This window comes from Urtica dioica, chromosome 11 (genome assembly GCF_054948205.1).
Source record: "Urtica dioica subsp. dioica isolate 48M chromosome 11, U.dioica_male_clone48M_v1_H2, whole genome shotgun sequence".
Taxonomy (NCBI): domain Eukaryota; kingdom Viridiplantae; phylum Streptophyta; class Magnoliopsida; order Rosales; family Urticaceae; genus Urtica; species Urtica dioica.
Genome location: NC_142766.1, coordinates 1,301,824 through 1,316,819, shown reverse-complemented (window position 1 = coordinate 1,316,819; position 14,996 = coordinate 1,301,824). Strand labels below are relative to the sequence as shown.

General features: G+C 42.2%; 3 protein-coding genes across 3 annotated transcripts; 1 reads left to right on the top strand and 2 right to left on the bottom strand.

Moving 5' to 3' along the window:
- Positions 1 to 1,497: 1,497 nt before the first annotated feature.
- On the bottom strand, positions 1,498 to 14,600 carry LOC149380615 (T-box protein). Its single transcript, XM_089601572.1, has 8 exons — positions 14,197 to 14,600; positions 13,447 to 13,524; positions 13,201 to 13,343; positions 13,060 to 13,130; positions 12,850 to 12,945; positions 11,727 to 11,819; positions 11,510 to 11,606; positions 1,498 to 1,743 (listed from the first exon to the last, which is right to left on the bottom strand). Exons 1-7 carry the CDS (start codon positions 14,557 to 14,559, stop codon positions 11,524 to 11,526), a joined length of 927 nt encoding a protein of 308 aa, XP_089457698.1. The 5' UTR covers positions 14,560 to 14,600; the 3' UTR covers positions 1,498 to 1,743; positions 11,510 to 11,523.
- On the top strand, positions 2,725 to 3,837 carry LOC149380617 (uncharacterized). The gene is made up of 3 exons (XM_089630403.1): positions 2,725 to 2,920; positions 3,026 to 3,270; positions 3,364 to 3,837. The coding sequence occupies exons 1-3, from the start codon at positions 2,725 to 2,727 to the stop codon at positions 3,835 to 3,837; spliced, it is 915 nt and encodes a 304-aa protein (XP_089486529.1).
- LOC149380616 (uncharacterized) lies at positions 8,153 to 11,526 on the bottom strand. Its single transcript, XM_089601571.1, has 4 exons — positions 9,373 to 11,526; positions 9,157 to 9,291; positions 8,787 to 9,085; positions 8,153 to 8,706 (listed from the first exon to the last, which is right to left on the bottom strand). Exons 1-4 carry the CDS (start codon positions 10,349 to 10,351, stop codon positions 8,557 to 8,559), a joined length of 1,563 nt encoding a protein of 520 aa, XP_089457697.1. The 5' UTR covers positions 10,352 to 11,526; the 3' UTR covers positions 8,153 to 8,556.
- Positions 14,601 to 14,996: the final 396 nt, after the last annotated feature.

The following is a 14,996-nucleotide window of genomic DNA, read 5'->3' as shown; positions in this document are numbered from 1 at the left end:
CGAAAAGACAAAATTTGCATGCGGAAGAAGAAAATTTACAAACCAGGTCAGACGTCGGAAGATCTGAAGGCAAACACGGTGATGCACGACTCATCAACATAGGCATCGACGCCGGTACCGGTAATCACTTGAATATCGAAATGAAACAAGGAAGTGGCACTCAACCTCAAAATACCGAGAGCGATCAAGAAGTCCACCACCAGGTGGGATATCCAAGGCCGGCGGGCCAAGGAAAAACCCCCTTCGAATGAGACAATGTCGAGACAAACAATACATATTCGGCGGGAATTCGGCTTCCACGGCAGGATACACGACGGCTGAACTGTTTGGCATGGCCGACCAGAGCGAGATGGGCTCAGCGCTTACGGATGTGGTGACTTCCATCGCGACCCGCGGCCGAAAGAATGTCTTGGCTACACATCAGGACCACGAAAAGGCGAAAGGAGAGCCTACGCAAGCGAAGGCGACGCTCGGGTCGGCGGGAGCAGAACCGGTGATGGCGGCTGAGGGTCGCGAAACGCGTAAATTTTCCATGATGATGACGACTTCAGAAGAGACGGTAATCAAGAACGGTCCGAGGAAAGGGAAGAGTTCCTAGTCGTGAGTGAAGATAGCAGGCAAGAGAGGGATCGTGAGAGTGATACTAAACCAGTTGCGGTTCGATGCAGTGAATGGCGTAATAATTAGAGCAGCAACGACAGTCGCGTCCTCAATTACCTGGGTCGGGGAACTAGCGTTGGGGAGTCGAGTCGTAACCCGTTAAGACTCCACACGACTTGCAAAAAAGAAAATCTACTTGGATTTCGATATCGTACCGTCATCTTTTTAGTGGACGGTGGTGCTGGGATTAAAGCTCGGCCGACAAGGGGAAGCACTGTCGATGAGAATAGTTCAAGAAGCGACAGTGGTAGCGACTAGACAGTGCACCTGTACTACTACAATCTCTGACGAATGATAAACTAACGTTTCAGTTGGGATCCTGGCACAACAAAACGAGGGTGTGAACGAGCTACTCGTCAAGGAGGTGTTGCAAAGTTTGAGGTTGAGGACAAGGTCAAAGAGGAAGAGGGGAGTAATGTTACGTATTTAGTATCGAGATTCATTAATGAAAGAAATTATGGGTTTTCAATTATGGAATTAAGGTTTTATATTCTGCAATTAGGTTTTTAAATTATACATTTTTATTATTTCGAATTTAGATAATTAAGTAAGGTTTTATTTATGTAGGTTTATGGTTTTGAGCCCGACCCATTAAGTTGTAAACATATTCCTATTCAAGAGACCCTGAATTAATGAAAAAGGCAACCAATAATCAATCACAAAAAGTTTAATCTCTCTCATAAGAGGGGAGACTAAACTCGGCAAAAGATTGGCAAAGCTCCCGTTTTGAGATCGAATCCCGGATCGTAACATAAATCTTCAGCTTAAATACACAAGGAAATAATATGCAAACGAAATTGACTTTACAAATGTTAAGTATCATTAAAAAACAATATATAAAATAAAATAAAAATTATTAGATAAAAAATTATATCGTCTTAGTTAAATAGAAATCTCAAAGTGTAAATATGGTTATATAACTAATGGACTCTTATTTTTTGGGATACTTTTTCCATGTGTCCATGGATACTCGCATTAGAAAAAGATGAGAAAATAAGAGTAGAAATTTTCTACGAGAGAATTTCCCAATAAAAGAGATTAAAAAAAATCGCATAAATGAAGACGTAGAACTAGAAGTGAGATTGTTACGGGATAAATTGGTCAGACACCGAGTAGGTTAGTCAGACTCCTGAGCAGAAAGAAGAATCCAGCATCAAGCTCAGGTAGAATAGACCCAAGAACTGTCCATTGAAAATGAACAAACCGTTCATAAGACAAGAACGAAACCTACCGATCAGAACTTCAGAGAGAAGAGAAGATCGTGGGTCAAAGACTAGTCAAACCAAAAGAAAACATGTTTCAGATGCGTAAACGCACACCTCGACGGTTCCAAAATCATACGAAGAGAAATAACCGTCCGCCTCAGCAAAATGGGGGTGGCAGTTACCCGAAAAACTGTCTAGAACGTGGGATTAATCACCCCACGTTCCCCAGAATAACCGTCAAAGCCCACAACCACGAAGCTACACCAGACAAGTATAAATAGGAGCTCGCAGAGGTTCTCACCGCACGGAACTCTTGGAATACTTTTACTTATTTTCTTTCACTTAGATCCTCTAGAAAACATTGCTCTCTTGTATTAGATTCGTCTGTATAAAGAGAAAGTCTTGCCTAAATCGTTTCTATACTCGGAGCCCTCGTACTCGGAGTCTGTGTATTTTCGTAAGATATTGTTGTACTAATTTCACAGGTCAACAGTTGGCGCTAGAAGGAGGGGGATAGCTGAAGAATATGGCTAGTTCATCTACCTCGATCACTGTCCCCAACCAGGAGACAGAGATAGAACATCACAATCGCACCTTGCCTCTCACCTTGGAAGAAATAGCTGAACTTCTCCCGGAACCTAGTCTCGAAGAACAATTCAGACAGATGCAATAGCGTCTTTCGGTCTTAGAGGCGAATAACAGGGAGCTGAAGAGAAGGCTGCAGGCGAAGAAAGTCACACTGCGAAGCGCGGTAGTGATCCCAGATGAAGAACCCTCACACCGATCAGGGAAGGAACCCATCGGGCAGGATCCGCAGGTTAAGAAATCTCGGAAACATGCTAAAGATCGGTATGAGAGGATGGAAGATGACTCTGAATCCGAGAAGGAGCAGTCCAGTCAGGAAAGGGTTCATGATCGGTACCAGCCTACTATGGACAAAGGTCATTCAAACACTTTCAGAAATAGCTTGGTAAGCTCGGAAACTGAAGACAGCGCGAGTACCAACAAAACAAATTTTAGAAGATTGGAGCGTCGAATCGAAGAGGTGGCCCTAGGTCAGAAGGAATCTATCCCGAAAGTTGGAGAAGCTGTCTCCCCTTTCACAGCACGCGTGTTAGAACACCCGTTGCCTGATCGTTTCAAGATGCCAAGCATCCCAGTATACGATGGAAAGACCGACCCGGGAGACCATCTAGACACTTTTTCTTCTTGGATGCTGTTACAAGGGGCAGGACCAAAAGTTATGTGCAGAGCGTTCTCTATCACTCTAACTGGCTCAGCCAAAAGGTGGTATAGAAAACTAAAGCCGAACTCCATAGGATCCTGGAAGCAGTTATCCAGAAAATTCATGGAACAGTTTGTTGGCTCCAGCTCGGGGAAAACTCCAAAAGAAAGGCTGCTAGCGGTGAGACAAGCTCATGACGAATCATTGAAAGATTTTATTAATCGCTACTCGGAGCAAGCTCTTCAGGTTGACGATCTGAACAAAGACTTTAAGCTCTTCGGGATCTCCTCCGACGTCCGAACCGAATCAGAGTTCTGGTGGTCACTTCAGAAGACTAGTCCAAAGGACTACAACGATTTCCAGAAAAGAGCTCAGAAATATATCAACGCAGAGGAAGCAAGGTTGGCGGCAAGAAAAGCAAAGCCACCGAAGAGTTACCGAGAAGAGCACAAGGAGCGACATTCTGAGGATAACCGCCCACCAAAGAAGAGTCGGTCTGGAGCAGGACCTCTGAAGCCTTTTTCCAGTAAGTTTGATAAATATCATAAACTCAATATCCCAATAGCGGAGATATTTAGCCTTACACAGGACAAAGAAGATTTCCCTAAGCCAATGCCGATCAAGAAAGATATCTCAAAGAGAGATAAAACAAAATATTGTGCTTTCCACGCGGACATCGGTCACCGCACTGCTGACTGCTTCAACCTCAAAGAGGCTATAGAAGCTTTGATCCGAAGAGGAGCATAGAAGAAATTCAAGGCCGAGCACGGGGATCAAGAGGAACAAAAAGGTGAGGCGTATGCTGAAATCTCACTCATAGTCGGAGGACCACATGTGGGAGGAACTTCAAGGAGTGCTCAAAAGAGCTATGTAAGAGAGGCCTACGCGAGACCGCGACAAATCTTGTTTACAGCCGAACAAAGGCCTAACAAGATAGTCAAACCTAGCTCGGAGCCGATCACCTTTACAGCAGAAGATGCTCGGTGGGTGATGTTTCCTCACAACGATCCACTAGTCATATCAGTTCTTATCGGAAACAGGAATGTACACCGAATATTGGTGGACACTGGAAGTGCTGTCGACGTGCTCTATGAAGACACATTCAACAAAATGGGTCTTAAACAAGACGCATTAGCTCCTTCTCCTGAAAATCTCTACGGTTTCATAGGAGACTCAATCCAGCCTAAGGGAGTAGTCTCACTCCCAATAATTATAGGAGAGAACCCAAGAAGTAAAACCTCTAACACAACATGGGTGGTGGTTCCCGGAAAATCTTCGTTCAACGCGATCATTGGCAGGCCAACCTTGCAGTCCCTCGGGGCTATCGCTTCTGTGGAATATTTGAAGATGAAGTTTCCTACCGAGCACGGGGTAGGCGAGGTAGTCGGAACTCAGGCTATCGCAAGAAGCTGTTATGCGAATTATCTCAAGGAAAGTCAGGACAAAGATGTCCACAAAGTTATGACGATCGACTCAGACTTCGACCCACGCCTTCCGAGTCGAGAAGAAATTGGCGCAGGAGATGAAGTCGAGGAGATCACTCCGGATCCAAAACAACCTGAAAAGAAACTCAAGGTTGGAAAATATCTTGAATCAGGTACCAAAAATAACTTAATTTCTCTTTTGTCTAATAGCTTAGACATATTTGCCTGGTCACAGTCCGACATGAAAGGGATAGATCCTCAAATAACATGTCATAGGTTAAACATAGATCCTAAGGAAAAACCTATTAGGCAAAAGAGAAGGGCGTTAAACTCCGAGAGGTATATAGCCATAAAAGAAGAAGTAGATAAGCTAATCTCTAACGGGTCGATAAAAGAAACTAAGTATCCAAAATGGGTAGCCAATCCCGTCCTGGTCAAGAAACCTAACGGGAAATGGAGAACGTGTGTAGATTTCACAGATCTAAACAAGGCTTGCCGAAATGATAGTTTCCCAATGCCAAGAATAGATCAATTAGTAGACGCCACAACAGGTCATGAAATTTTAAGTTTCATGGATGCCTATTCTGGCTACAACCAAATCCCTATGTATGGTCCCGACCAGGATCACACAGCATTTATAACTGACCGAGGACTATACTGCTACACAGTAATGCCCTTCGGATTAAAAAATGCTGGAGCAACATACCAAAGATTAGTAAATCGTATGTTCGCTGAATTACTCGAGATTACGATGGAAGCATACATTGATGATTTACTGGTTAAAAGCCGAAAAATAAACGAACATACAGACGATCTTAGAAGATCATTCAAAATTTTAAGACGATATCGCATGAAATTGAATCCTCTGAAATGTACGTTCGGTGTCTCTGCAGGTAAATTCTTAGGTTTCGTCGTTCATGAACGAGGCCTCGAAGTAAATCCAGAAAAGATCACAGCCTTATGGAACATGACACCACCGCGGAACGTAAAAGAAGTGCAAAAATTGACAGGGTGCATAGCTGCATTAAGCCGTTTTATTTCAAGATCAACCGATCGAAGTATTCACTTCTTTAATGCGCTCAGAGGCTCCAAGGAATTTGAATGGACCAAGCAATGCAATGAGAGCTTCGAGTCTCTAAAGGAACACTTGGCATGGCCTCCTACTTTAAGAAAAGTACAGGAAGGAGAGCCCCTGGAAATTTACTTAGCCGTATCGGAGCATGCGGTAAGTTCAGCATTAATCAAGAATGAAGGAAAACACCAGGTCCCGGTTTATTATACTTCGCGACGTCTCAACGAGGCGGAAGGAAGATACCCGGAGCTCGAAAAACTAGCCTTCGCTCTCATCACCGCTTCTCGGAAGCTGAAACACTATTTCCTCGCGCATCCGATTACAGTCCTTACCAATTTCCCGCTACGCCAGGTGCTGCAAAAACCCGATGTGTCCGGAAGGCTAATGAAATTGTCGATCGAGCTGACACAATATGATATACACTTCAGTCCCCGCCCGACCAGCAATCAAAGGACAGGAAGTAGCTGACTTCATTGCAGAATTCACGTACAGACCAATTGATTTCCCAGTTTGGGACATGTACGTAGATGGAGCAGCCAACGAAAAGGGATCCGGAGTCGGGATTGCGCTATCCAGTCCAGAAGGAGACAAGGTAAAATTTGCTTTAAAATTCGATTTCAATGCTTCAAACAATGAAGCTGAGTACGAAGCTATGATACATGGGCTACAAATAGCAAAAGATTTAGAAATCAAAAAGCTCAAAGTGTATTCGGATTCTCAGTTAATTGTTAATCAAATGAAATTTGAGTTTCAGGCAAAAGGCGAAAAGATGTCGCTATATGCCGAGAAAGCCAGAAACCTGGCGAACGAATTCGAACTTTGCGAAATCACCCAAGTCCCCAGAGCTATGAATGAAGAGACTGATGCATTAGCAAAGTTTTCCACTTAAGGATCCGACTCGGAGTCAATTTCAGTCATCAAGATTGGGCAACCTAGCATTGAGCAAGCTCCCCACGTGCTTCAAGTCGATCAACGAAAGTCATGGCAAACTCCGATCAGAGAGTACCTGCAGCTCGGAGCTCTACCCAAAGATAAAAATGAGGCTAGAAACTTGAAATTCAGAGCTGCTCGGTATTTCATAGAAGGTCAAAGTCTCTACAAAAGAGGATTTTCTCAGGCTCTCCTCAAATGTCTAGACGAAGACGAAGCGGAATACACACTCAAAGAGATCCATGAAGGGATATGCGGAAGTCACATCGGATGCGAAGCGTTGGCACAAAAAATCATCCGACAAGGACTCTACTGGCCAACACTAAAAGCCGACGCTCGGCACATGACACAAAAATGTGTTAAGTGCCAGAAGTTCTCCAACATCCCGAGGCTTCCCCCTAATCCACTCATCTCCCTCTCGTGCCCGATCCCATTCGCAGAATGAGGACTGGACTTAATCGGGGCTTTGCCAACAGGTCGAGGTGGATGCAGGTACGCGATTGTAGCCATCGATTATTTTTCAAAATGGGTTGAAGCCGAGCCCTTGAATAAAATAACCGCTCATGCAATTGAAAAATTTGTATGGAAAAATATCATTACTCGGTTTGGGATACCAGTCAAAATTGTATCCGACTACGGAACTCAATTTGACTGCGATTCCTTCAAAAGTTTTTGTGAAAAATATGGCATTAACAAGGTTTTTTCTACTCCAGTCAGACCACAATCCAACGGATTGGTGGAGGCCGTCAACAAAACAATAAAACACGGCCTAAAAACGAAGTTAGGCGAACAGAAGTCGGAGTGGGTGGATATGCTCCAAAAAGTCCTCTGGTCATACAGAACCACCGAGCACCCCGCAACTGGTGAAACGCCTTTCTCCCTCGCATACGGTTCCGACGCGGTCATCCCGACCGACGTCATGATACCAACAATGAGAAGAGAAAACTACTCAACAGAGGTAAACAACGATATTTTAAAAATTAATCTAGACTTGCTAGAAGAAAAACGAGAAAAAGCCAAATTAAGAAATCTCGCTAACAACCAAAAAATTACTCGGTATTTTAACAGGAAAGTCCGACAAGATCATTCAAAGTCGGGGACAAAGTCCTCAGAAGAGTTTTTCTCCACACCAAAATCCACCAGGAATGAGCCTTCAACGCAAACTGTGAAGGACCCTACATCATCCGAGAAGACTTCGGAAACGGGGCATACCGATTACAACAGTTGAGCGGTGATATGGAGAAAAACCCCTGGAATGCCAAGCACCTTCGACGATTCTACGTTTAAGTATTTCCGTTTTAAACATTAAAAAAGCGGCTTGGTCGCATTTATTGTATTTTCTATTTCAAAAAGCGGCTTGGTCGCATTTATTGTATTTTCTATTTCAAAAGCGGCTTGGTCGCATGTACTTGTAATTTTCAGAAAAAATTATCCCTTGTTTACTCATATTATTCTACTCGGTGCTTGAAACACGGTTTTAACACATTCATGGCAAAATAAACTAGGCGGCGGGATAATTGGCAAACAAACTTTTAAAAAATGTTTTATTAAAACCGGTTGTCTTAAAAAAAAAATACTTTTTACTTAGTTATACTTTATTTTGCCAAGTTCAGAAAACTCATAAATTAACTCCGGCTACAGATCAACTGTTCAAAACCCAAATGGGTTACAAAAAAAATTACAAATTAAAATGATCCGACTACGGATCAACTGTTCAAAACCCAAACGGGTTACAAAAGTTACATAACAAAAGAAATCCGACCACGGATCAATCGTTCGAAACACGGGCAAGTTAATCAAAAAATAAAAAGAAAAACAAGGAACTCCTAATCTTGGTCATCACTGGCTCTCTGCTCGGGATCTTCTTCCATTGACTCCGAATCCCCGTCGAGGTCCGTAGTATCCAGCGAAGGATTCTTCGGGCCAAGGATTCGAACGGCTTCGTTGATCCCAGCGGTATAAAGATCTTCTCGCATGTTGCGATAATCTTCGGAAGCTTTGTACGCTTCAACCGCCGCTAAACGAGCAGCCTCGAGATCCTCATGGAATTTCTGCTCGAGCTCCGACCAAACCCTCGCCACCTCTTCCTTGGCCGCGTCCCTCTCCTTCAGGAAGCGATCGTTGCGTCGCCTCAAAGATGAGAGCTCGGAACTCAATGATCCGACCAGGCCAATCACCCCCAACAAAGCTCTGCAAGGATTCGAAGGGATCAGTTCAAAATTAGAGAAAGAAATGAATGAGGATCCGACTAGTTGAATATTAGAACATACCGAAACCACTGAGTCGGTAACTTGAGAAAGCCTTTCCAATGGCTCCGACTTCTGAATCATCTGAACCTTCTCGGCAGGAAGATGTTCATGAAGGAAGGAGATGATCGGTGTCAGGTGATCAGAAATAGCAGAAGGCTCGATCTGGTTTTTCCCAGAGGAAGGACTAGGACACTCCGAAATCTTCGAGGAAGATGGAGCTGTCCGCTTGGTCGGAGCAGTAGTTTTGGGGGCCTTAGAGCGTTTCGGATTTGGAGGGACCTGCTCGGGAGCAGCTCTTTTTCTTGCCATCTTTGCGATTCCTGTTAAGCAAAGCAAGTAAATAAGAACAAGAAAAGATTAAGTACATAATCAATACAATACAAATACTTACTTGAGTATGGATAATAGTAATATTGGTCGAGCAAATCCGGATCTGACAGAACAAAAGTTGATCGATCAGCCTCCGAGATATCGAAAATCTCATAATGAAGCGGTCGCTCGTCTTCGGGATATTGCGGAAGGGAACCTGAAACAAAACATGCAACGAATAAGGAAACCAGATAAGAAATCTGATCTCAGTTAAAAGAAAACCAAACCAGAGTCACACCCAATTCCGAGAACGAAGCTTTTATGGGGCATCTCTCGTAGAAAGCGTCCCCCGCAATCCAAAAGAAATAATCCTTCCAATTTTTCTGACTGAAAGGAAGACGAGTGACGACTCTAGACTGATCGTCATGGGCCCGGGCATAATAATAACCGTGTTGTCCTGGAGCCGACTTGAGCGAATAATACTGAGAGAAATCCTCTAAGGTGACGGGACGACTGTAAACCTTCGCCCATAGCACAGCCATCCCAACAAAAATCTTATATACATTAGGGACGAGCTGAGTAGGAGAACACCCCAGGTCGGAGATAAAATGAGATATGAGAGGATGCATTGGAAACCCTCCGATCACATTCAAGATAGCCTTGTTGAAGGCAATCTTCCCGGCAGGGGGCTGATCAGCCCTCTCATCTTCTGAAGGGGCTGAGATGACAATCCCATCCGCGATCTCAAACTCATCTCTCAGGTCTTGTATATATCTCTCAGTAACCCGAGAAGTCCAAATCTTGGCCGAAAATTGGCCTTCTTTACGTTCAAACACCAAGACCTCATCTTCCTCCTCTGGAAGATCTACCCCAAAAGTCCTCCCGCTCGGACCTGGAGCGCCTTGGGAATACCCTTCGTCATGATCATGTGAAAGAGAAGTGCTCATCGTTTCTCGGGACTCCGAGTCGCTTCTCCTCGAAGAAGCGGACGAAGACGATATCTTCAAAACCATGGTATCCCTACACGACAGGGAAGACGAGTCAAAAACCTTTGCCTCGTTATCAACCCCCTCGGACTCGGGACTGGGATACACGCACGATTCTTCGTAAGCGACTACGGGACGGTCCCATCCGATCTCTGGGATATGATACCAAACTCGACTCTTGAGGAAAGGGAACGTGGTCCCATCCAACAAGATAACATTATCGGGGTCGGGCTCCGATCGCCGAACAACACGGGGGTCAAAACCCAGGTCAGTACGCGCAAGTCCTCCCATGTCCCTAAGGAAGTTGAGAAACTATGATCCCCAAAGTCCGGAGGGTCCGAATACGAGAAGTAAAGGACAGTACAAATCACCGAGTAACGACCTTAAACAAAATGAAATACATCGGATTAACGATAAAGAAACCTTACCCACAAGTTTGAAGGTCGGAAGATCCGAACAAAAGACGAGAGAACTAGGAGCACAATCCGAGTAGGCAAACCAAACCGAGAACGCACCAAGAGCGAAATTTGAGGCGAAAGGTAAAATGAAGTCAAAATTTCGGAAAAGGCCTTATATAAAGACCACACAAACGGCTAGGATGAAGCTTGTCCAAGAAGCCAAACATATCTGACCGTCGAAGCGAAAAGACGCGATGATTCAACAATACCAAAGACAAACGACGTCGTACGATACCCTGCGAAAAAGAAAGGAATGTAGAATTCTACTCGGGTCATCCCGAGACGAACAAGCAAAGATGAACACGGCCATCAATAAAACCGAAATAGTTCCTTACAATTTTTTCTAAAAATACTAAGAAACTGGAGGGCTGCTGTTACGGGATAAATTGGTCAGACACCGAGTAGGTTAGTCAAACTCCCGAGCAGAAAGAAGAATCCAGCATCGAGCTCAAGTAGAATAGACCCAAGAGCTGTCTATTGAAAAGGAACGAACCGTTCATATGACAAGAACGAAACCTACCGATCACAACTTCAGAGAGAAGAGAAGATCGCGGGTCAAAGACTAGTCAAACCAAAAGAAAACATGTTTCAGATGCGTAAACGCACACCTCGACGGTTCCAAAATCATACGAAGAGAAATAACCGTCCGCCTCAGCAAAAAGGGGGTGACAGTTACCCGAAAAACCGTCTAGAACGTGGGATTGATCACCCCACGTTCCCCAGAATAACCGTCAAAGCCCACAACCACGAAGCTACACCAGACAAGTATAAATAGGAGCTCGCAGAGGTTCTCACCGCACGGAACTCTTGGAATACTTTTACTTATTTTCTTTCACTTAGAGCCTCTAGAAAACATTGCTCTCTTGTATTAGACTCGTCTGTATAAAGAGAAAGTCTTGCCTAAATCGTTTCTGTACTCGGAGCCCTCGTACTCGGAGTCTGTGTATTTTCGTAAGATATTGTTGTACTAATTTCACAGGTCAACAGAGATCATAGGAAACTTTGCTAGCAAATATAGAGTTGATAGTCTTGAACATCATCTCCCACATTCAAGTAATTGACATCAACTGCCACGTGACCAAGATCAGCTGCTCATAACCAAGAATTAACGTGAGTTACTTTCTGTCTATCAGAAGAGAAAAAATAATAGAACTTGCACAAAAAACTATGGCATAAAACTAGACCAAAAAAAAAAAAAAATTCCAAACCTTCGTATATAGTCCTCGCAACCTGAACATATTCTGGTACGATATCTCTGTATATAATTCCTTCCGGACGAGCATCTAGCACAACCAACACACCTATACAAACATAATAACGTCACCTCCATGACCATGAGCATAAAGGAATTCAACATAGTGCACAAACAAAACTAGGACGAGAAACAAAGAATTTTTCAAGTTTGACGAAACCATTTGGGTCGCGGTTCTGTTAGACCATTAGGCGTAGGCGCAGGGGCAAATTTGTAATTAATTAAGTTATTGTTATTTGATTAAATTCGTATGGATATTTTTGTCAAAGTTGGATTTCTAGTAGGATTAGGGTTTCTAAACCCATAAATAGCTATCTAGGTTATTTTATTTTCATGTTTGCATTGAGTCTTTGTCAAACATCACCGAGAGAGTGACGATCTAGCTCCCGAAGGATAGATCAATTATTTTGTGTTCATTCAGTTGATATTAATAAAATTTACGGAATTTCATCACCTTTGTGAATTTCCGGACTATAATCTCCAGGTTCCTATTAGGTTTGTAGCCGCCACATCTAAAAGATCAGATCATTGATTGGGGAAACAACAAGAAGACTATTACTACATATTTTAATCTAGTATTTGTTGCAAACAGCTAATCATCTACCTCATTTTAAGGATCTAACCTAAATTCAATTTTATTAGTGATATAGTCCACCAATCCGAAATTTATTAAATTAACTTAGCAGTTTATTTAATTAACTGTTCAGTTAATTTAATTAATTGTTCAATTAATTCAATTAACTTCGGCCTGATGAGCTATTTTCTTAATAAAATGAAATTTTGCCCATTTTTTTTAAGATTATAGGTTTTTGGGCTACTAGCCTAATTAGCCCCATTTTGATTGGTTTTCATTTACCAATAATATTACAAACTTATAATTATAATATGAAAAATGGATCAAATTCAAAATCATCTGTTATTACCGATAAGAATCCATTACTCAATGTCAGAGACAACAAACGAAAGTAGATAATGGCCTACGATCAATTTTTTTATTTTTTATTTTTACAATCAATCTTTAAATTTGCTGAATTAAATAAATGATCACATAATTTGATAAGATGATTGGTGGTATATACCTGGCGCTTCCCAGTCTTTAGTTGTGCTGGAAGGCAGCGGAGCCAACCAGAGAATATTGCGGAAGTTCATCGAATCATCATATGTAACGTTCGACCCTGATATGATAGCATGAAAGAAAATGGGATTTCGTTAAACCGTAAATATGATAAAGCTAAAAAAAAACCTTTCAAAAGATGACACATAATTGATGAAACAATGCAAAAGCTTACCTCTTTGGCAATATCCCATATTATATGGAAATAGCTCTTTATCAAATGCTGGGTATTCTTTGGCGTGGAACCTGAACAACGTTAAATTTCCTTGATCTTAAATAAATAAAATGAAGAATGCGTATGAAGATAACTACTCACAGTATACCGAGCCTTCCAGTGTCTTTCGCGAGAAAAAGGTGGCCATGGAATAAATCATAGCGAGTCAGAGAAACATCGAACCCCACATCCGGGCCTCGGCTGACAATGAGTTCAAACAAAAACCTCAAATACAAATTCAATTCCTGTGATTTACCAATACAACATGTCATCATAAAAATAAAAAATAAAATGATCTGAGTGAGCCGATAAAAGAACCACAAAACTTGTTTAACTTGTAATACAAACCTCACTTATGAAGTGCCTCCCATACGGAGATCTGGTGAGCTGGCATTTGTCTTCCCTGCATCCCTCATAATCAGGTATCTGTTATATTTGCCATTGCATCGCCAAATAAACCATCATATATTCACCACTATTCATTCGGCTATGAATCTAGAAATTCATTTTCATTTATGCGCTTATTACATAATATCAAAACAAAACAAAATATAAGTTGATCGTCCTCTCATTTACTGATCTACATAGATTCTACTAACAGATTATTCTAATTGGGATTTTTATAAGTTAATCACCATTCAAACCCAGAAGAAAGCATATTGCCTGAACCGGTGAACAATTATAAAACACTGTTGCATATACAAATAAACTAAGTCTGTTTCAAAGATGACATAACCATCACTCAGAAAATCCAATATCCCAGTCTTCGTTTACGCTTATCTAAAAAGACTCAATTCGACATTATATAGCTTGAAAAGAATTCTTAAATCCTAGCTGCATATATAGAAAATTACTACAACGAAAATAAAATCACCAATATTCTTTTGTAATCGTAAGTTTCTAAGATCAGTAAGCGAAGCTGACTTCTTTTTCTAAATACTTGTTTAAGAGCAAATTATTGAAAGTTCTGACCGATATTAATCTTCCTTTTATCGAGCACCAATTACTTGAAAGCTCATTCGATGATTTAAAAGAATCACACTTCCATATACATATAATAAAAAAAATAATACGAAAGAGGAGAGCAAGGAAAGTAACATTAATGGGAGTGGGGTCGAGAGCTCGTTGGATTGCGGCGGGATCTCCGCCGGAGTGAACGGCAATGCGAGCGAGGTCGAGAATGGAGTGCGGCGGCCACCAGACGAGCTCATTCTCTTCTCTTTCCGTCGACCTCGCCAAGCTCCTCCTTTGGCGGGAGAAGGGTTTGAAAGGGACGAGGAACCTGAAGCAGGAATCGAGTTCTCGGGCGACCAGAGGGTTGACCTTTGGTTTGGGTCCGAGGAGAGCAAGAAGGTCCGATGGCGTGGCTTTTGGGATTTTTGGGGGTGAGAGCGCGTAAGCTGCTGAGATAGAAAGAGAGAAGATGAATGTGAATCGGACTGTCAGAGAGGCCTTCGCCATTTGCTCCCCCAACTTCTCGAACCCAAACCAAATCTAAACTACCAAATAGTCAAACGTTTTATGGGTTTGCATTGAGTAATTGACCTAACAATTAATAAAAATATCAAATCTAAACCTTTTATTTCAAAAATATCCAAAAATATACTTTTGTCCCATAAATAGACAAAAAAAAAATAAAAAACCCTTCAGACCAATTTTTTTTTTAAATTTTTCTCTCATTCCCTCCTAACTCTTGGTTTCTCTCTTTCTCTCTCACCACCATCTAAAATTCCGAGACTTGTACGACAGAATACGACATTGTATAACGGCGTACGACGAAATACGATTTGATACGCTGACGTACGATAGTCACTCTTCGAATTCCAACGGTGGTGGAGGCTCAAAAACTTGAGCTTTCAAAACAACCAAAAATGTAAGTATCTCAATGATTTTCGTGT

Bases quoted from the DNA above. Each gene is read 5' to 3' on its own strand.
- LOC149380616 (XM_089601571.1), bottom strand. From the start codon at position 10,351: ATGGGAGGACTTGCGCGTACTGACCTGGGTTTTGACCCCCGTGTTGTT. The intron at 9,086-9,156 runs GTAAGTATTTGT...TTTGCTTAACAG, and splicing joins TTACTATTATCCATACTCAA to GAATCGCAAAGATGGCAAGA. The intron at 8,707-8,786 runs GTATGTTCTAAT...GAATCCTTGCAG, and splicing joins TTACCGACTCAGTGGTTTCG to AGCTTTGTTGGGGGTGATTG.
- LOC149380617 (XM_089630403.1), top strand. From the start codon at position 2,725: ATGGAAGATGACTCTGAATCCGAGAAGGAGCAGTCCAGTCAGGAAAGG. The intron at 2,921-3,025 runs GTCAGAAGGAAT...CAAGCATCCCAG, and splicing joins AATCGAAGAGGTGGCCCTAG to TATACGATGGAAAGACCGAC. The intron at 3,271-3,363 runs GTGAGACAAGCT...AAAGACTTTAAG, and splicing joins CAAAAGAAAGGCTGCTAGCG to CTCTTCGGGATCTCCTCCGA.
- LOC149380615 (XM_089601572.1), bottom strand. From the start codon at position 14,559: ATGGCGAAGGCCTCTCTGACAGTCCGATTCACATTCATCTTCTCTCTT. The intron at 13,525-14,196 runs GTTACTTTCCTT...CAAATATAACAG, and splicing joins TCGACCCCACTCCCATTAAT to ATACCTGATTATGAGGGATG. The intron at 11,607-11,726 runs GTTTGGAATTTT...GGTTATGAGCAG, and splicing joins TGCGAGGACTATATACGAAG to CTGATCTTGGTCACGTGGCA.